Source organism: Microtus oregoni, unplaced genomic scaffold (genome assembly GCF_018167655.1).
Source record: "Microtus oregoni isolate MIOR12 unplaced genomic scaffold, Mior012 000016F_ref0000370, whole genome shotgun sequence".
Lineage (NCBI taxonomy): Eukaryota > Metazoa > Chordata > Mammalia > Rodentia > Cricetidae > Microtus > Microtus oregoni.
Window position 1 is genome coordinate 9,388,984 of NW_024543075.1, and position 22,166 is coordinate 9,411,149.

General features: G+C 50.8%; 1 protein-coding gene across 1 annotated transcript in view; it reads right to left on the reverse strand.

The window, feature by feature from the left end:
• Positions 1–22,166, reverse strand: part of Ptpre (protein tyrosine phosphatase receptor type E) — a 145,963-nt gene that overhangs the window by 24,693 nt on the left and 99,104 nt on the right. Inside the window, exons 3-7 of the mRNA XM_041666815.1 lie at positions 18,498–18,610; positions 10,666–10,759; positions 10,355–10,428; positions 8,360–8,496; positions 3,158–3,248 (exon numbers count right to left, since the gene is read on the reverse strand). Coding sequence (XP_041522749.1) covers positions 3,158–3,248; positions 8,360–8,496; positions 10,355–10,428; positions 10,666–10,759; positions 18,498–18,603 — 502 coding nt within the window. The 5' untranslated portion in view covers positions 18,604–18,610. The remainder of the gene's footprint in view (positions 1–3,157; positions 3,249–8,359; positions 8,497–10,354; positions 10,429–10,665; positions 10,760–18,497; positions 18,611–22,166) is intronic.

A 22,166-nucleotide genomic window follows, 5' to 3' on the forward strand; every position in this document is an offset into this window, starting at 1 on the left:
AGATGGTGTGGGGTGTCACAGTGATGTATGTGTGCACCAGGGAGCTTTGGCCCCAGTTCCTCCACAGCCCTTTCTTCCACAGAAACTTTGCCACCCTGTCAACATGTAGTGAGAAAGATAGCTGACGCGGGAAGGACTGTAGTCCCAGCACTGAGGAGGCGAGGCAGGAGCGTTGAGAGTTCCAGGCTAGCTTGGCCTTTGCTGGGGCCCTCTTTACACAGAAGGGTGTTGGCTGGGCTGTGTGTGCTACCTCAGACTCCCTGACTGAGTTTCATTGCTGAGCTGCATCTGTCCTGCTCTGGGCAGAGGAGGGGAGGGCACAAATCTGGGGACAGGATGACAAACCCCAAATTCACTGCCACCCATCTAGACACTCCTGCTCAGGGGCTCAGGGCCTCGGGATGGAAGCAGCTGTGGCAGGGCACATACCACGCTGGCTGAAGAGAATTTAGAATGCCTCACACCGTGGAACAGTTACGGAAACACAGGACAAAAAATAGCATCTGCACGGACTGAGTCTCTCACAGCTTCTAAGCGCTTCCTGCTTCTTAATCCTGAAAAGTCACACTTGGCTGTCAAAACATCACTTTCTAAAATTACGAGCACTGGCACGCTTCCAGCAGAGGGCCATTGGGCTGCTGGCTTCAGACAGTCCCCGCAGGCATGAGCCTAGCCTCTGGACACAGAGCACTTGACTCCATTTTGGGGATTCCCAGGCCAAAGCCCACACTGCACTCCAGCCCAAGGGCATCTCTGAACCTACTGCCAGTCTACCCTGGCTTGGGATACACTAAGAAAGGCAAGGGACACCTAGAGCTGTGGGCACAGGGTCCTCCCATTCATCCTTGCAGATCGTAATCTGACTCCATGGTATCCAGCCCACTGTCTTGCCCCAGCAGGACCAGCCATTCCATATAACCAGGTATGTCTCTCCTTAACCAGGTGCCAAGATTGGTCCTTGTCAGGCAAGGTGTTTCCATGCTGTAGGAAACTCAAGTCGACAATAAAGAGCTTACCACTCTTGATAAACACACCATGCCCCCAATCCTGGGTAGCTGTCAGCACCCCAAGTCAGGTGTTACTCCTGGAGAGGAGGGCTGAGGCCGGCCCTCACCCTGGGACAAGAGCAAAGGAACTTCTGGGGGACACTGAACTGGACTGTTTACAGTGCTGCCACACTTCCACATGGGGAGAGGGCAGGTGGATTTCCTTCTGTACGGCAACCCTGCCTTGTGTGTAGCAGAAAGAGTTTGGAAGGCACCCAGCCTGTGTGAGTCCTTGGTGAGCTGAGGGCTCCACCTGTGCCTGCGGCAGGAGCTGGACCCTGATTCGGTGTCCTGAGCTCTCAGCAGAAACTAGCACTCCTTTGTCTGTCTGTCTGTCTGTCTGTCATCTGTCTCTTTTCTTTTCTCTCCCTTTCTCTTTTCTCCATCCCATCCTTGTTTCTTCTCTCCTCTTTTTTTTTTTTTTAAAAAAAAATCTTTCCTGAGACAGGGTCTCACTTGCTATGTAGCCCAGGCTGGCCTCTATTTGGAGAGCTTCCTGCCTCAGCCTAGGGGCTGCTGGGACTACAGGTGTGAGCTGCCACCTCTGTTTCAGAAACATTCTTGGGTAAGACTGTAAGTGTTTGCTTTGGAAGATAGCAGGTTTAATGACTGAGAGAAAGTTTGGTAAGATGCCCTGAATGTCCTTAGCTCTGAGGCACATGGAGCTGTAACCTGTCCAGTAGATGACCCGAGGCTAGATTTCCAGCACTCTCTGGAGGTAGCAGCTCCATGCCCAAGGTTTATATGAGACTTCTGTAAAGCCCACCATGACCCTAGGATCTAACTTAACCTATAGTCCCAAACACACGAGGACTAAATCAAGGCATACATTTAACTCATCAAGAAGGGTGAAGCATTAAATTAGAAGCCAAAACTGATCTTTGAACATCTCAATTATCAGTGAACACACGCCACTCTGAAGAGCCTGACACCCTCTTGCTGTGGCCTTTCTTACCTTGGAGCTCCTGAGCCACAGCAAGGGTCCCTTTCTTCCTCGGATTCCACAACTCACTCAGCAGTAAAGCCACTGTATCCAGAATCTAAACTTAGGACAAGCAACCCTCTCAGCCTTGCCGTACAACTACTTCCCCTTCCCTCGGCCTCGACAAGCAGCAGTTCATTGCTCTAGGTGGCAGGCTTTACAGAAATCTCTTAAAAACCTTGTGGATGGACAGTGGGGAACCGCCACCTCCAGAAAGTACTAGAAATCTAGATCATATATTAGACAGGACACAGTTTCACGTACATACAGCACACTGAAGCTGATTATGGCCAGCTCCCTGTCCCCACCAGGCACTCCTCAAGAGCAAGGGTCTCTGGCACCAGCAGGAGACCTTTGTTCAGGATGCCAGCCTGAGCTTTGTGGAGTTGTTTGTGGCTTCTCTTCTGTGGGCCTGAGGATAAAGCTGTGGTTCAGGGATGTGGGAGGGCGGAGGCCTGCAGATTGCCATTCCTCCAGGGCCAACTTTTGAAAAGGCAGCTGGGAACATGCAAGGTTTGTCCTGGCGGCTGAGACAGGCACCTCAAGACCAGGCTCAGCCAGCTACAGCAGGTCACAACAGAGGCCCAGCCCACAGCAGCCTGCACCCTAACTCTGACACTTCCTGGGCAACCATGCTCCCCAGCTCACGGTTACTGTCTGCAGCTGAGGTTATAGTAAGGTCTGTTAAGCCTTCTTTCAAGGGTGCCAAACCCATGTGGGCTTTGCATTCTACCGCTTTGGTCTTTGGTTCTGGACTATAGACCATGTTGAAGATTTGCTCCAGGTAAGCCTCAAACACAGATTATGAAGGAAAGTGCTGCTTGAGGCCACCAACAGGCCTAGACTGGTGTCCAGGAGTGAATCTGGCAGGAGAGGCCTGGCCTATTGGTGTCCAAGCCTGTGGGGAGCATTCCTGCCCAGCTTGCTTCCTGTATGCTTAGCAACCAGCGCAGTCAACAGCAACCAAGACACCCACGCCCCGTGCAGGGAAATAAGCCCTCAAGACAGTGTGGCCCTGGATTCCCTGGGACGAGCACTGAGCACATGGTCACCAACAAACTGCCAAGTGTAATCTGCATGTCACAGACCATGCAAAGACAAAGAATAAACAACAACAACAAAGTCTTACTGGGAAGAATGTTGGGATATCTGTTCTTTTCTCTGTTTTCTTCTTTATTTGCTAGATCAAACGTCCCTTGTATGTGTCCAGATGGCAAGGACTGGAAGGAAACGGAGAACAGAGTGAACATTGTTGAATCTAAACCCAGGTTCCTGTCAACTTCTCTACCAATCCCAGGAATTAAAACTACCATCTGTCCATCACCCATGTCTTTCCTCAGGCCTCACACTAGACACTGGGCGGACAATGAGCTCTCCCCTAAGCTTTGCGAGGTCAGGAATTCACTCATATCGCAATCCCATCATGCCCCAGGCCATACAGGAAGTCCAGCCCAGGAAGGGATTCCTCGGGTACAAGTGAACTGATCCCAAAGGGGTCCTAGTGCAGGAGTCAGAGAAGCAAAGACTATCAAGAAGAGGGTGCTGAGACCCTGGCCTAAGCTGCAGTTGAGGAGGAGAAGGATCCTGGAAAGGCACTGTAGACACAGCCCGCGTCATGCTTAGGACTCAGACATCTCTGTGGATTGGATCAGGTCAGGTCAGCAGGGTTGGGCCTAGAAGCTCCCTAGAAATGCTGATTCTCCCAGCCCCCACCCTCCAGTCCCCAGATTCAGCAGCTAGGAGTTTGGGGCTCTTTGAGGCTCCAAATGCATCACCTTAGTGACCTCGGCAGCCCAGCTGAGGCGTGTCCGTGTGAAACAGAAGTTTCACTTAGCTGGGATGCTGTCGCTGAGAAGCCACCACATCTGGGATGGAAGTGGCCATGTGGGTTTCTAGTTCCTTCTACCACCGAAGCCACCCTGCCTCTGATTTTTGGTTGCCTCTACTTGTTTGCCTCTTGCTTCTGGGCCCCTCCTCAGACTCAGAAGAGGCAGGGGGAAGAGTACTGTGTACTTCAAGTCACACCTGTCAACATTAAATCTGACTCTGGTTGGATCCAGGACCAACTAGGTCCTAGGACTGGGCTCCAAGGAAGAACTGTTCCTACTTACTGAGTGTTTGTAATGAATCAGGCACAGAGAAAATACACGGCTCTGCCTCCCCTCACAGCTAGCCTAAGAGTCAATGACACGGGACCAGACCCAAGAAAGAGTGGCTGGAGACGGGCTCGGTATCATTTGGCTGAAGAGGCGGTCAGACCTGGAGGGACTCCCTTATCAAGCACGGGAAACATGAGCTTTCCTGTTTTCGTTGTCCCGCTCGAAGTCCCTGGGAGCTGGGGTCTGGCTTTATAGAGTAGCCTCACATGATAGCTCTAGCAGGCAGGAGTGTCTTCAGTGGCCAGCTCAGCTCTCCACAGGGGCTTACCTCAGAATGCTGCCGGGCACACCCCCTTCTCTGCTCTGGGGCCGCCACAGTTCATAGCCACAGGCAGAGGCTTTGCCTGGCTCAGTGTGGAGGGACCAGTCAGAGGTCATCCTAGCCATCCCAATGAGGAGTTCTCAGCTTGGTCCCCAGCTATGAACACTCAGGTGCCTGAGCTCTGATTCACCACCAGGGCTGGGCTGGCACTACCTCCTTGGCTCTCACGGGATGCTGCATTTGCCATGACAACCCAGGGCCTTCTCAAAAGGTTTCAGCCCTGGACACAAAACCCAGTTACAGTGGCACATGAAACCCTGCAGCTGGCAAAACCCCACAGCACGAGCAGATCCTCGGAGCTCAGCAATAACACCGCCAGCAGCAATTATTAATTGTAACAAATGGAGCGTTCCCCCCATCCGGCGGCCCACGACAGAGGGACCTGCTCTGAGGGAGAGACGGGGTACACATCCCCAGTGTGTATGTAATTTTTCTGTGTACTTGAAACTGCTCTAAAAATAAAGCCTATTCAAAACGACAAACTGGATAAAGCGAAGGGAGGCAAAGTAACTGTAATGCAGTGGCCGACAAAGCCTGAGTGGAAAGAGGAATCAGGCTCTGGCTACCCTTTCCACAGCTGCGTGGCCTTAAGGGCTGGGACAAAGAGATGAGGTGGTCCACCGTGTCCCCCCACCCCCAGGCTCCCAGAGGACAGGACTAGGGGAGGTGGGCAGAACCAGGCAAAGTTCTCTGTGTCCTCCAGATCCAAGAAAGCTCAACAGTTCCCTGCGCAGATTGGGCCCAGTATGTTTTCCCTGCGGTCAGGCTACCCAGGACCACGGTTCTCGGCTGCCTGGTACCCCAGGGAGGAGGGCCTGGAGATGTTCAGCCTACAGTGACCCTCTGCGCATTCTGTGGGAGGTCTGCTTTGCTCCATCAGCATCAGGGGACTGCTCTGGTTTGTGGTTGTGTTGTAAAAACAAAACAAAACAAAACAAAACAGAAAACACCCCCCTTTGTATGTATTTCATAGGGTAGGTCCAAGGCCCATAGTTTGACACAACTTGCTGGGACACAGTGGGAAGATGCTCCCGAGAGAAGGATTTTCCCTGCACAGAGGCCTCCTTTTCTAGGATTGAATTCAGGAATTGGGAAGAGGATAGAGATCTGCCCTCTCCAGGAGGAACTAGCAGATTGCATCTCATCCATGTGTTACCTATTACTTATTTTTTTTATGTGTTACCAAAGTCCCATAGGGCAGGGAAAACCCTATTTTACAGAGAAATAAACTGAGGTAGAGGTTTAGAAAACATTCCAAGTCTTCCAGGCCTAGACAAGCATTCAGGCAAGCTGTACTGATTGACGATCCCAAGGTCAAACAAACCCCTTCTTATCCCCAAGTTCATGTTCCCCTGACCCTGGGCTCGGCAGTACGGCAATGTCCAGACACATGTTGAGACTCACTCAGATCCCCCCCTCCCTGCCCAGGACCTTTGGAAGGGGCCAGCAGACCAGAGAAGGGGAGGAGGGTAGGGAAACACAACTTTAATGTGTTCTATAAGAACCAGAGCGGCTGATCTGAGCAGAAGAGAGATGTCACAGAGGTATGGCCTTGGCAGTTCCCTACTGGAAAGAGGGGCAGGCTGCATATACTCTACCCCACAACTGTATCTCTAGCAGCCCGTTGCCAGGCAGGGGGACTCTGCACAGCTGAGGACTACACAGAGGCAGGCTGGGAGGAACAGGAGGGGGAAGAATTTGTTTGGGGTATAAAATTTACAAGGCTCCCAAAGAAGCCAAGGATCAGCAGAAATGAGCCCTCGAGGCTCTTTTCTATCGTGTTTTCTTCTTACAGTTTTGAGATTACAATTATTCATTTGCACGTACATGCCTGTGTGCACACGTGCCTGCCATGGCATGAATGTGAAGGTCAGAAGACCATTTTCGCAAATCGGTCCTCTCCTGCCACCATGTGGGTTTCTGGGATTGGACTCAGGTTGTCAGGCTTGGTGGCAAGTGCCTTTGCCTGCTGAGCCATCTTATCAGCCCAGAAACATCTCCTCTAAAAAGCTAACTTAATGTTCAAAATTCATAAGGGTGAAAACATCAAACTTTTAAGTAGTGGTGGGATCCATAACCTCATGATACAGCCCGTTGTGGGGTCCCTGGCAATGGGGATGTTCACTGACGTCATTCTCTCTTGAGTGTGCTCAGGCTGGTTCAGCCATCTCTCTCCTTGTTTTGCTATTTTAAAGAAGCTATCAAGTCATAGCAAGTCTTAGCGACTGTGCTTTTCCTGTCCTCTTGAGTTCTGCACCTAAGCCAAGTCCCTCAGCTACCTCACCCTGCTCCTGGCCACTCCCAGACCCTCCACTAACAGCAAGGTCACCGGTACCCCACACAGGACAGCAGAAGTGGAAGGGGAAGTGGGAGCCGCAGGGCGGGACAAGCTTCTACCAGCAACGTGAGGGACAGCTATTTTGGAAAACGAGAATTAACTTCTGCCGTTCAGTTGTAAATTTTCAAAACACCAGTGCTGGAGTGCTATCTTTCAGTATGACCTAATTTTCAAAAGAAGAAGAGGAGGAGGAGGAGGAGGAGGAAAACACACTTGGCAGCAATAAGAAGGGAAGCAAGACAAAGGGGAGGGTGTGATGCTGAAAAGTAAGTGAAGGGTGGTTCCGCCCCCCAGCGCCTTCCCCTATCCCCCCCAGGCATCTCTGTGTGAAAAGTCAGGTCAACATCACTGTCCACACCACCTCTGGAAACAACCACACTGCACTGCCTGAACACCTCCTCCTCTAGGCGCATGTGTGTGCTGCCCCAGAGTCTCCATTCCCAGGAGCTGGTGGCTGGCGGTGGGAGTGACCCGGAGCAGAACAACCGATGTGACACCGTTGGGACAGAGACAGGCCCAGGAGGCTATCCCTGGACACCCACGCTTGCACAGGACCAACATTCAGTTCCCAGCCCTGCAAGCAGGGTGAAGACTTGAGCAAAAACACATCAAAACAGCAACAGTAAGGAGCCTTGTATCCAAGACAATGCGCCATGCCTACCTATCTCATAGACATTAAAAAGATGAGCAACTTGGACCTGGGTGATGGCTGAGGGATTGAGAGCACTTTCTCTTGTAGAAGACCCGGGTTCCGTTCTCAGAGCTGACTTGGTGGCTCACGACCACCTGGAACTCTAGTTGTAGGGAACCTGATAGCCTTTTCTGGCACTGTATGCATGGGGCACAAATAGACATAAAATAAAAACTTAAAAAAACGGAAATGGGCCGCTTTAGGGAGGAAATGGGCAACTTTCAGGGTGGGGTGACCCATCTGCACTGTGTTCTTGAGAGTTTGAGAATGACTATGAGACGTTATGTGGGCAAGGGCATGCATGTCTCAGGGAGCCACTTCTCCTCCAAGGCTGTGGGAGGGATTCCTCACAAGCGACAGAGACGCGCACACACACTGAACATGAGTTAGCGTCCCCTGCAGATAGTCTCCACAACTACTGAACTGTGCCGTGACAATGGCTCAAAGGGACAACTGCTGATCTGGTCAGAAGCTCAACCTCCTGGGGACCATGACAAGAGGCTTGGCGGGAGGCTCTCCGCAGCCTTCAGCATGAAACTGCCACCTGCGCTAGGCAGCAAACGGCAGAACCGTTATCACAACCGGTGATACACACGGTACCCAATAGCTGAGCTGGCTGCAACCCTCAGGAGCATCAGATGCAACCATCTCACTTCACAAGGAGCAGTGAGCACCAATGAAGGGAATAGCACTAGGGACCAGGCTCTCCAGACCCCACTTGTGAGCAGCATTGCAATTGGCACCAGGTCCCGGAGTCCCGAGAATGACTGGTTCTGACCGTCCTGCTGCTCCTCGTCGTGGCCAAGACCTGGAGCACTCACATTGAACTCCTCACGGAAGCGTTTGCTGTCATCTGCTGATCGCACACGGATCTCCTCCTCCAGGTGCTCCACCGGGATGGGGAAGTACTTCTTGGGACCCGACGGAGACCTGCTCAGCAGCATCACTCTCTGCTGCTCTGTAGGGTCAGGAGAAACAGAGAAGCCACTTAGATCCATTGCCCATGGGTAACTCAGTCCTTGGACAGTCTGACAGCATTCCTCATGGATCTGTAAAGTGGGAGGTGAGCAGCACTCTCAAATCACGCACCCTGGGGCTAACTCAGCCCTGAGTCACTAAATCAAACATCTGCTTCCCAACACACCCTCTATTCAGCAAGTGATGGCAGCATTCCTGTCCATCACAGACACTGCATTCTTGGTCTTGCTCACTAGCTCACCTGCCACTCATCCTTCCTGCTAGCCTATGCACCTACACAATGGTTACTGCAGCTTCACGTGGCAGGGTCCAGGTTTGGAGTCAGAGAAGCGGAATCACAGGGCTCTTGATATAAACTCAAAATGGACGGGAATCTACCAGGATCTCCGTCTTGCAGCCTCCTCTTCTTAGCAACACACAGGACTGCTTCCCCAAACCCCATACCTTGCAATGCAGAGAAACTAACCATCCTTGAGGCAGGGAGAGGTGGTTATTGCAAAGGAGACTGTGGGCTGTGGACCGAGGGGCTTGAACAAGTCACTCACACAAGCTCAGAATGAGGTGCGAGCAGTGTCAGGGATTGGTGTTTCTCTTCACAGGTTTCTCTTCACAGCTGACATTGATAAGGTCAGTAGAATAAGTCATCTCTCACCCTTGCAAAAGGCCCTGTCCCATCTGCAGAGTTCACCGAGCCTATGCCACAGATGTGGCTCCAAGGCAGCCTTTGGCTTCAGCCAGGCGAGCTGGTAGAAGCCTGTGGGCTTCTGTCCCCCTCCCAGCCTCATCTTCCTGTTCACTGGCTTCTGGGATGTGCAGAGAACTGAGAAGAGCAGGCTGGAGGACAGAGATGCCCTGGCACCATGTGATGGTCTACTGAGGCGTGCAGGTCCCCCAAGCCCTGCAAGGCGACAGCTCAGTGGGGTTCTCTGTTGCTCACGCTCTCCCAAGCTCTGGGGGTTGCATTAGCCCCTTCACTACCTTGAGTTCAAAAGTTTCACTTGAGTTCTGGTGACGCCAGGCACAGCTATGTAGGAAGTCATGGCAAAGCTGAGGCCACCAGTAGAAAGCAGTGTTTTGAGCTTTTAGTTGTCACACTGGGGGTTGTACCAGGGATTTCGCATATGCCGGGCAAGTGCTGCGCCACTGATAATGTATCCCTGGATTCCTTGGCTGTTTGAAGTGAGACCTTGTTATGTAGCTCAAGTTGGCCTTGAACCTGTGGTGCTTCTGCCTGAGCAGGTGCCTCCAAACGCTGAGATTACAAGTCGGTGTCACCCCACTCAGCTAGAACCTCTGTGTTTAAAACCTTTTCTTTGTCTGCCATTGGGACACAGAAAGAAAAACAAGCTTTTGTAGGCAGCATTTACAAGTTAGGACACAACCAGAATCTAAGCCAGGCATGTCTCCTAACGGACGCTCCTTCAGAAGAGAGAGTAGCTTTGGACCGAGCAGTGTCCTTTCCAGCTTGATTCTGAGGCACCACAGTGTCAACTGAACACTTCTCTTTACAAGTAGGAGCCTTACCATAGGTTGACTTCAAAGGCCTCAATGTGAAATGGTAGGTGGCAAAGCCCTGCTAACCTGACAGGATATGAATGGTCTCTTTAAGAAAAAAAAAAAAACCCACAAACTGAAATGTCTCAGACATCCGCTCTTCTGTGCAGGGAAAATGACCTCTGACACCAAGTTCCAAAATATAGAGAAATTCTACGTTACTAGGAAACGGTAGCACGAACTGAGGCGGAGCTGGACAGAAGGGAAGGGCTTAAGTGACAGCTGGACAGGGCTGTGAACGCCTGTCCCTTTCCATGACAGCGCAGAGACCCCGTGTACAATACCTTGCTCTTCTAGGATCCCGTTAGGCATCTTCTTGTCGTTGCTGCTGACCACGGCTTTCCTCTGCTTCCTGAACCTTAGAGGCAGAAGATGTGTTAGATCTTGGCCCAGCAGGAATCCCCAAGCCCCGAGTGTGGCCATACCCACCAGGTGAGCCGGGAAAAGCTCTTTCGGCTGCTCATGGCTGAGCCTTGTGCAGCTCAGGCCGGCCAGCTGGTGTCTGAGCTGTTTGGGCCCACACCCCCAGCCTCCAGCACACTCATTTCCTCATAGGAGCTGGTTAGGGCACGTCAGCGCCTGGGGACACTCCTACCTGAAGAAGTAGGCTGCGAGGAGGAGCAAGAGGAGGAGCAGAGGCAGCAGCAGCCAGGTGAGCAGTGGCTGGGAGGTACCAGGGTCTGGAGGGCCTGTAGGTGGGCAGATGGTAGAGGGCAGAGCCCCCATCAGGATCCCGGGTAGGGATGAGGGAGGATTCCCGTAGCATACCACATGGTACAGTTTGAAAGTGATTTTCCATCAGTTCTTGCAACAGAGGAATAAGATGGCGGGTCTTGTCTGAGGCCCCTGTACCTAAATGTAAACTGCTAATCAGCTATTTCTCTGAGCACCTCTGACCTAGCCCCTCTCCACAGTGAGGAGGTAGAGGAAGCTGGAGACCCCTCAGGGAATAGCTGTTGCGTCTCAGTCCAGTTGGGGCAGAAACACCAGGCATAAAGGAACAGGCTGGCCCCAAGGCTGGGTACAGTTCTTGAGGAACAAATACATTGTGGGCTGGCTTTTCAGGGCTGTGAACTCTCTGTCACAATGTCAGGAGTGCAGAGACCTCTGGCCTTCGCGAAGCACCCTTCCTTGTCCATCCTGTGCACCCACCACTCTCTGATTGTCCCTGGCCCTTGGCTCTGGTAACCTTGTGGTCATCAACTTACGCATCCTCTCAGCCTGTTAGGGTGTTCTCTAATCTCCACAACGTTCCCACCCAAAGGGTTCCATCAAAAGCCTGCTACTCCAGCTAACCAACTTGGCTCCTCTCTTGAACTGGCCCAGAGGGCTATGTCCTGGAGTTGAGGACCAAAAGCTGTCAGGAGTGAGCATGCCCCACATGGGAGGGCCCTGGAGATCAGTACCTAGATTTCCATCCTCTTGAGTTCCAGAGTGCCAAATATTGTTCCCAAGCTGAGTGTGTGTTGGGGGGTTCACGTCCTTCCTCCCATGGGCCAGCCTAAGTCCCTTGAAGCTCGGAGATCCACGAAGGAGTTTCAAATCTGGTCATTGTCTTCCCACCTCTGTGCATCTAATCCAGAGGCTGTGACCCATAGCAACCTGTGGCTCTGTCCCAGAGGTTTATATTAGGCTTAACAGGTAGGAATATCTGTCCCTTCCTTCCAGCCTAAACCTGCCCATTGGAGCAGCTTGATCCAAGACTTCCTGTCTGTGACTCAGGAATGCTACACCCTGGGCTAGGTAGGACTTGGAGCAAATTCTAGCATGGGCTGCTGAGAGCTGCCTGGAACTGAAGGGCAGGGTTGAGCCAGTGCCGGGGAGTTGCATTGCCCAGGGTACCCTGATTCAACTCTATCCATTTTTGGCCAAAGGCCATTAGAAGGCGTGGGAAGCCTCCTTCTTCTTTTCCAGGAATGCTCACTATCTTTTCTCAGTGTGTCACCACAGTGAAACTACCCACTTCTGCATTGCCCAGAGGTCAGCCTCTGGCTCAGCCTCTGCTCTGCACGAGCTGTCGCTAAGCTGGTCAGCCACAAGGTCCACTCTGTTGCAGTCAGAGAGGCCTCTGGGCCCCACCAGTTCTCCCCTGGGCCTTGTCAAAGACTTGATGGGCCAGCCTCCATGTCCATGTTCTTGGAGGACAGGCTGCGGTAACAGACGTGGGGATTCCACAAGGCATGGATCGGATGTCCCATGCTGTAGATGGGTTGTCACACAGGCAGAACAAGCGACTCAGGGAGACCGCTTGCCCTCAAATTGATTTCTGTGACTTCTAATGAGGTTTGTCCAGGAAGGCAGAAGTCAGGACCAGAACTCCCTTGGCTTTCCAAGGGCAGTAGGAATATCCAAAGCAGACTGATTGGTGGGGAACATGGGAATCCATGTGGGGCTTGTTCTGGCTCTGGGGAGTCAGAAACTATGGGAAGATAGGTCCAGACTACTTACTTCAGACATTGCAAACTTTATGTAAAAGCTTTTGAAGTTGTCGATTTGGGTAATTAGATTTAAATTGAACTTTGATAAACAGTGTGGGCCAGAAAAGAAACCCTTGTGCAACTAGGGGCAGTGTTCCCTCGGCCCTAGTGGCGTTCCACCCAGGGAGGCATGAGGTCTCCCAGGGGACATCCTATAGTCACATGCTGCTTCCAGTTCACACCGACTCTGGGTCTTTCTAGAGAGCTCAGCCTTATTCCCTAAAATGATGTCAGGTTTCCCAACTGTATGTGAGCGAGTACATGTGTGTTCACATAGATTTTAGGCAGAGGCACCCCTGCATGTATGTGTTCACACATTTGCTTACACAGAATCCGGTCCTGATACTGGAAAGACAATGGTTTGCAGGTGAGGTGTGGCCTGGATCTTTTTCCTCTGTGGGGGACACAGATTCCCCCAGTGACTAATCTGCTGTTGAGAGGGACCATGCAGAGGGGCATGGGCCAACCGGGCCGGGGGCGGGGGGTGTCAGTTCTTTCCAAACCATGTGGAACACTGCACCAATTTGCAACAGAGTACTCTTTCAATGAAGGGGAGTTCTGTGTCTCTAAGGGGTCCCCAGAGGGGAGGAGGGAAGGAAAAACAGGGAGCATGGTGAGGAGCTGTGTTCTGGGAAGAGACAACACAGCCCCTGAAAGATTGGACTGCAGAACTTTCTGGGTTCTAGTCCATAAAGCTTCGTGGGCCAGAGGCCCATGAATGTTTATGTGATAAACATCCAAGTAAATGCAGACAAAGTGAACACACATAGGCCAGCTGCTTTGTTCCCTTGACATGACGTTGGGAGTGTGTCTTCCTGTACATTTTCTCCTATGAGGCTGTGTTCATAGACATGCAGGTTTGGTCAATAAATAGATTCACTCCTCCATCCAGTCATCCAAGACCGCATGGGTAGCAGGAAGTACTATTATTTTATGAATTGTTCAGGAAGGAAAAAACCCCAAACTTTAGATTATGCAGAATCGTCCCCTTGACACATCCCAACACTGATGCTATGTATGATGTGACCAGATGACACACTCTCTGAGCAGGTCCCCAGTTCACCTCTCCCATTGACCCCAGAGAGCTGCTGTGCTGGGTGAGCGTCTTCATTCTGTGTCCCAGATGCTTGCAGTCCTGCGCTTTGGATGGACCCAGATCGCATGGGTATTTGAGACTATTTTCCACTTTGCTCTTCCCTGCACTTCTACTTCTATCCTTAAAAAAGGAGATTCATTTCCAATATTTCCAATACAATTAGTGTTTATGTGTATGCATGTGTGTCTGTCTTGGTGTGTTTGTTCCATATGTGTGCAAGTGCTGTGTAGTCCAGAAGAGGGTGTCTGATCTCTTGGAACTGAGGTTCAATCAGTTGTGAAGGGCCGTGTTGTGCCAGGAACCCAACCTGAGTCCTCTGGAAGAGCAACAAGTGCTCTCAACCACTGAGCCCTCTCTCCAGCACCTAACTTGTACACTTTGTCTCCCCAGGATTTCTGCGTGGCATTTCCTACAAGTAAACCCTTGTGTCCACTGCAGACATTATCAAACAACCGTGGAAAATTTCAGATGATCTCCCAAGGCTTCTGACGCCCATACTCACTTGGGGTTTGGGAGGGAGCCACTTTCTCCTGGACAGGCAAAAACACAGTAACATTTTGACTCAGTTTTCTCTTATTTCTAGAGAGTTCGGCTCCTTTGCATGATAATTAAAATGTAATTAATTAGATACTTTGATTTTTTTCCCCCTGGTTGTATTTGACATCTCCTAATAGCTTCAGCTGTCAACTTGACAGAGCCCAGAATTATCTGGAGGACTGCCTTATTCAGATAGGCCTGTGGTCACGTCAGGGGGACATTTTATCAATTACGGGTTGATGTAGGAGACCTCAGACCGCTGTAGGTAGCACCGTCCCTAAGTTGGGGGTCTTGAGCTTGAGCCTATAGTGGGTGGAGCCAGTGAGGGAGCCTATAAGTAGCGGTCCTTCTTGGTTTCTGCTTTAGTTCCTGTTTGAGCTCCTGCCCTGACTTCCCTTTGTGAAGGACCTTGATAGGGATGTATAAGCCACATTAACCCTTGCCTCCCTGGGTGCTTTTGGTTACGGTTTTTATCACAGCAATAGTAAAGCAAATCAGTGCCTCATCTCTTTTCCTACTGTGCTCTTTAACCTGTTAATTTTCAAGGGTTCTTCCTGTATGTCTTATGAATGATAACATTTCCTTACAATTTTTACATATTTATAATGAATTCTTTGTCTAAGAAAATGCGTCGTGATGAATATTGAATTCATCTTGGCCAATGATGAAAAGAAGCCATTTCCTGTTGTTCTGGCACATTCTGGCAATGTGCTAACCCTCAAAAGATACTTCATACTTTTTCAGGAGCCAGATCTTTTTATTTATGTATGTATGTATGTATGTATGTATGTATGTATTTATTTTGATTTTTCGAGACAGGGTTTATCTGTGGTTTTGGAGCCTGTCCTGGAACTCTTGTAGACCAGGCTGGTCTCGAACTCACAAAGATCCACCTGCCTCTGCCTCCCGAGTGCTGGGATTAAAGGTGTGCGCCACCACCGCCCGGCTAGGAGCCAGCTCTTTTAAAGGGTACTTGGGGTGACCTCCCAAGTTCCAGGACAAAGGAGCTGCCATGTAACCTGAGGCCTTCATAGCTCCTAACAGTGTGACCACAGATGCTGCTAAGCGGCCGAGGCCCGGAAGAGACATAACCAGAATTTGCTTCTGTTCTGGGTGCTGAGGTCACGTGACAGTCCTCTCTTCCTGAAAGCAACACTTCCTGCCCATGACAACGTTATGAACCAATAAATCTTGCTTTCAAATGAACCGGAAAGCCCTAGACATGGACAGGAGACTCAGTACCACCTGTGGGGTTGTCACGGACTCCGACAATTCCTACCCCTACCGTGAGGAGATGGATACTCTGCCCTCAGGACTTTAAGATGCTCACAGGGACATATGGACAGACTCCCAGGTACCCTAAACAGCCAGCTGATTAGTGTTGGTGAGGGAAGCGAGGGGTGTGGGTTGGAAGACTTTAGTGAATGTTCGAGAAGGTCACTGTCCTTGAGGCAGGTCTGGGATGCTCAAGGCTGCAGGACACTGCTGAGAAGCCGTGTGTGGAAAGCAACCTGCAGAGAGGCGTGTGTTGCAGTGTCTGGGGTTTTTTTTTTTTTTTTTTTTTTTTGTGGCTGTGGGTTTCGCCTGGGGTGTCACGACAAGGAGGAAGTGGGAAGACAGTACAGCCAGCCAGGGTGCTTTCAGCCCGGTGTTTGCTTCCATGGAGCACAGCACTTCTTCCTCCCCTTAGGGCGGTCACTGTCTCTCTAGGATGTTATCTAGGGACAGGAGATCCTGTAGAGCCCTTGACGGGGTGAAGCTGGCCCACTGGGATGGCACCAGCTTCCACGGACTTTTTCTAAAGAGCGTTTCTGTAAGGATATTAACAATTTGGAGTTTCTTTAAGCCTTGCAAGGACCAAGCAGGACGTTGAATTTCATGTGTAAACTAGATTGGTGCACGGCTGCCAAGACAGTTAGAGACAGCTGTCCGAGGGGATTTCTGGGTGGGATCAACACTAGAATCCATAGGCTGAGTAAGGCAGATGGTCTGCCCCAGTGTGGCTAGGCCTCACCCTGTCAGGAATGGAGCAAGTATGTAATAAGGGATGGGCACAAGGCAGGTGAAGAGACAGGGGTTAGCCTTTGTTATTGCAAGTTCATTCAGACTTTACCACCAGGGCACGCTGCAGGGAATCCCTGTCAACTGCTCATCCTGATTCCACCCATCTGCCCCAGCCTAGCTCTCCCTGGGTGCAGCACAATCCATTAAAACACACACACACACACACACACACACACTGAAGGAGTTGTGGGATTTTAGCAGCAGCATTCCCGACTTTCAGAAACCGGTCAAATGACCGAATCTGGAGCTCGCTCCCTGTTGACCACAGCAGAAGCCAACGCTGTGGGATGCTGCTGTGTCCTGAAGACGGTCCAGCCTGCTTGTCTCTGTAATGCTCACTGCACTGCCAACCAAGAGCCAGGACGGCTACCACCTGTGCCTCCTGAGTCCAGACAGGCAGGCACAGAGGGGTTCAGTAAGGCCTTTCAGGTTACTCAGCTAACAAGTAGCAGAGAATGAGGTTGGAACCCAGGCGGTGAGAGCCAAGAAGACCCATTCTTGGTTTTTCTCTCCATTTCCTCATCCTCTTCCTCACTTTGGCTTTGCAAAATATTTACTAATTTAATTGAGATGAAATTTACATGCTAGAAAATGCACCTATTTTCAATGTAAAGTGAATAACTTTCCAGGGTTAGGCAGCTCTGGCTATTACAGTATTATTATTAGGGTATTTTTTCTTTCTTTCTTTCTTTTTTTTTTTTTTTTTTGGATTTTTGAGACAGGGTTTCTCCGTAGCTTTTGGTTCCTGTCCTGGAACTAGCTCTTGGAGACCAGGCTGGCCTCGAACTTACAGAGATCCACCTGCCTCTGCCTCCCGGGTGCTGGGATTAAAGGTGTGCACCACCACCGCCCGGCTGATATTTTTTCTTTTATTAGAGTATTTCTTTGTCTCCAGTAAGATACCTCCTGTCTTCATCCTCAACATAAGCAACTGCTCACTACTCTCTCTGCCCATGCTATTCAGGTCCTGGAGATTTCCTCTCAATGGAATCCTACTTAGTTTATAGCGCGTAGTCCCTGTGTCTACCTTGTGTCACTGGGAATATCCGTGAACTTTCTCCTTGATATCACATGGACACCAGTGTGCTTTTTCCTCTTCTGTATCCTTTAAACTACAAAGTGAGGGGAGCCCTGGACTGTATCTGTCCTAACGTTCTCATGAGGACAGGGCAGCACTGTCCATTCCAACTCCATCTCCTAGAAGCCATGAGACACCCAAGAATGCTCCTCATTTATCTCTAAAATTAGTGACTCCTTTTTTTTTAAAAAAAGAGAAACCTCACCACATATCAATATTACAGAATATTGTAACAATGATTTCTTCATCACCATTATTAGACCTGTTGTGTGGCAATTTCCTCAATGTTGAAACATCTTCTCATGAAGGGGAGTCAGAAGTTCACAAAACATAAGAAAGCTCTAAGACCCACAAGGTTTTACAAGCCATAGATGAATTGCTAGGGGTGTGTTTGAGGTGGAGGGAGTCTTCAGTGGGGTTGCTTACAAGTTGCCTAGGAGACAGGCATGAGACAGGACCCGTGAGCTGTTACCCAGGCGGGAGTGGGCTTTCCAGTGAGGCAGCTGCCTCTGAGTCACGCCTGCTTCCCTGCGTAACCCCAAGCCATGTACTGGCTCACCAAGGGAGACATGGGCGCTGTCATTTCTTGGGTCTATGGGGGGTGTCTTCTCTTGGGCAAATAGCTGTTTGATCATATCTCCTCAGAAAAAAGTTACCCAACAAACCATCAAACCAATATTCACATTTGCCAACCCATGGGTCAGGGTTTGATAACCGTTGATTCTAACAGGGCTCTACGCAGCCAGACTTCTCAGAATTTATTGTTAAATCAATTAATTAATTGTGTGTGTCAATGAGTGGGCAAATACATCAGTCACAGTGCATGTGGAGAGGTCAGAGGACAACTTTCAGGGGTCAGTTTTCTCCTTTTCCACTGTATGGGTCTCAGGGATCGAACTCAGCTTCTCAGGTCTGACAGAGGCTCTTTGTCCCCAAGTCATCTTGACGGCCCCTCTCAGGCTTTCTCACACTCTCCTTCTTCCACCAATGCTGAGGCCCTCCTCAGCAGGTGGACAGCCTCCCTGGACACACTTAGATAGCTCTGGTCAAGGGTACGCGCTCGGCTTTCTGGTTGCCACACTGAACCCCTGTTCCCCCAGCAGTCCGGGGTGCTTGGGAGGGGGCCGTGTGTGAGGCAGTAACAGGGGCAGCTGGGATGAGGGTAGGGCTCTTACCTGCAGTTGTGCTGGTCCAATTGCTCTCTGTTGGAGTGGTGTCGTTGCCAGCTCTGGCGAGTGACAAGCTAAAACTGGCCAGCAGGAGTGAACAGAAGGGCTCCATGGCACACCTGCAAAGAGATAAGGACTTACTTAGAATCGTTCCTGGGTAGCCGGCCCTGGACATGGCTCTCACTCGAAAGGGAGGGGAAAGAATTAAGAGATGAACTCCATTACAGGTTCCAAGGGAGCCAAGAACTCTGCCTCCTGACTTCACAGTCTCTTTTGTCTTCCCACACTGTGGAGGTACAGTCACGGTCACCTGCAGGTCCGGCCAGAGTTCCCACGGCTCACAACTCCCACACTGCTAAGGATGAACCAGCATGGAGTGTGACCAGACCTCAGTCTTGTCCATACTGCTAACCAAGAGGCATCTTAATGAGTCACCTGGCACACCAGATATCATGTCCCCCAGTACCAACTGCTCACCACTTCCCTTCCACAGTCATTCTCTGGCCAAGTTATATCTATGGTGGGTGTCCTATCTTGGGTAAACAGATGCCAGCACCCTCCCGTGAGCCTTTTAGGTCCTTCTCACTAGGCTGGCCAAATCCATTCCCTCCAGACCTGGCACAGGAGCTCCTGGCCAATCAGTTTGAGGCTAGCTTCAGGGTCCTTCTCTTCCCTCTTCCATCCAGTGGCTCTGAGCTCTCCTGGTCCGCTTCAACAGCCCCCTCCAGACCTTGCTTCTGACTGTACTAACTTCCTGCTCCACAGAGCCATTTACAGCCTCAGGAGAAAGCTAAGTGATTACCAGGTTGGATGGATGCAGGGGACAGTCCAGTTGGCAAGACGGTCAACACAGAGGAAGCTTTTTTATACCAGGACCCCACAAGCAGTAACCTCGGATTCACACTTCGCCCCCACTTTGCCCAACCACATTCAACCCTCATTAGAAGTGACAGTGATGGCGACTACCCTGTAGTGTAGAAAACCTTACTTGAGGACTTCTGACCAATAGAGGCAGGCAATGGCTCCGCCCAGCACAGATTTGTTCCCTGTCCATGGAACCTCATCCACAGTCAGCCCAGAGGCTCTGCCCCATCCTTATTGAGATCTGCTACCCAGAACCTCCATGAGGGATGTGGATGGACCAGACCTCAGAACTGAGGCCAGTAGACACTCGGCACTCAGGCTGTTCCAATAGGGAACACTAATGTTTGTAATTACCGAAGGCCTGGAAGGAACAAGGCAATACCCAGTGCTTCTCAGCAGGCAGCCCCGCCGAGATGAAACAACCCCCATCCCCATACATTGGAACTATCATCCCAGTACAATTAGTCGGTGGCCACCGGCACACATGGCCTCTCCTCTTCCTAGTTCCCAAAGGCGCATTGTAGATTTATAAAGTGAGCCACAGACATAAACAGCTCTCTGCTTGAGTACCCGCTCTGGGCTGCTATCTGCATGTGTGTCATGGACACAGTAACCCCACGAGGGTTGCAAACCAGTGGATGGTGAAAGACTGGGCAAAGTTAGGCTGCATGGTTATAAAGCCCACGTTGAAGGTCAGGACTGCTGGGGACACACACCCTCAACTGGATCCATGCTTCCCAGGCTCTCCTTTGACAGGCAGCTCCACACACATCGCCACACGCTGCCTTTTCCCTTTCCAATCTGTTCCTGAACAATGCCATGGTGCTTTACATACACTAGAGGAAACTGTGGTGTAATTGATTGGGAATTATTAACTGCCTCACTCCAACTCCAGAGGTGTAGAATTCCTGGGTGAAACATGGTGCTGCATCCCCGGCATTAATAACCTCCCTCATCGAGCACTCAGTGATCTAAGAGGAGGCGAGGCCAGCACCCTTGAGGAGGGTGAAGCTCAGTCCCTCTCTCCTGTCATGGCGGTGCTCTCCAAGTTCTCAGAGCTGAAATTCCGGCTGGGACCAGCAGAGGGAGACACACTGTAGACGTCACAACCTGTCCAGCCATCTGGTGTCTCTTTATTGTCCCACTTGTATTCTAAGCCTAGTGACAACCTGTCGGAGGATCCCTGGCCATCCCCTCTCAAAAACTCGCGCAGGCTACTTAGTAAGCACAGACACGAATCTGTGCAGGAAAAATGTGTGAAAGAGGCATTAAATCCACGCCGAGCTCCAAGGATTTGTAGCTGACTAGCATTCGCTGCGCGCCTGCCAAGGGCTGAGCGCAGGAGGCGTGGAGCTAGCGCAGTCTGCAGGGCTGGAATGAACAAAGCGGTCTATTCCGAGAAAAAGCACACTTTATTTTTACTCTACTCCAAATCCACCCATCTATCAGTTTGATTATAAACCTATCTTTCTTATTCCATTGAATACTTTCCCAGGACTTCCCAAGACCAGGTTCAAGTAGCCTGCTAGGATCTAGACATGGGAAGCTAACCCCAGTCCTGTCTGTGGCCATGGAAGCTCCCGGACTTGGAAGGGGAGGGCAAGAGCAGCCTCAGCCACCCCTTAGAAGCTGTGGAGGCTGGGTCACACAACCAGGGAATCAGTCACAGTTTCCCCGACACGAAGCATGCAACCAGACCCTCCAGCAAATGGGAGGGGACACAGAGGGCTGGAGGAAGCTGTGCATGACCTGCTATCATGCCATCTTTGTCTTTGCCCACAGGAACTGCTTCCTAGGGGGAACTGAGGAGTGAGGGTGGGAAGTTTGCGGCTGAAGGACTGAGAAGGCCATGGAACAACTTGTTAGCCAGTGACTGGTTTCTTCAGGCTCATTTCTAGTGACAACCCATGTTACTAGAATCACATGGGGGCCCAACACCGGTGGGATGTTGGAACTCTATATCTCTGGAGAGTGATAGGTTTATATACAAAAGAAGTATGAAGGCCACCACCTCCCTCTCATGTTCCTGGTGTGTGTACGGAGGGACCATCTTCACGCCAAGGGAACATGAATGACGGCACGGCAGGTGCCATGATATTTTTCTCAGGACCACTGTCTCATTCCCAGGGACCTTCATGTTAGCACACAGATTACCCATGGGTCTTAGACAGGACAGTGAAGGTTCTGGGAGCAGACTAAATCTGGTCTGTGACGAATCGCCACAGCAGAAAGTCCTTAGCTTCAAGTAGGAGGGCTACAAACACTTGACTGACAATGGACAGGTGTTTCTTTCTCACCTGCAGCACAGAGGGCATACACCCATGGGTGCCGGTCAGCCAAGGCTGGGCACCTTGCACCCGTGAGCAGCAGTTCAGTGTAGGAAGTTCAGATCTGGGAGGAAGGAGCTGGTGGAATGGTGGCTGGTAACTTATGTCGCTCTTTTGGAACACAGCAGAGTTGCTGGCCTTGGCCCTTTCTGCCTTTAACTACCCCTTATCCAGCCACCAGACCATAGCTCCGAGAGCTTGGTTGTCCGTGTGTTTAATACATGTGAGGACAGTGACTTAGGAAGCCATGCGAGGGGTCAGCTCCCCTGGAATGGGAGTTACCATCTATTCTGATCCCTTTCCCTCAAGTCCATGTGAGTGCTGGGAACCGAACTTCGGTTCCCTGCAAATGCTCTTCGCCGCCAAGACAGCTCTCCAGCCCCAAGTATCTGCTTCAAATGCCTGTCTTCTATAAAATCAAGACAAGGTGACTCACACAACAAGATAATTGCTTTTTGATGTTCCAGGAAAAGACAAAAACTCA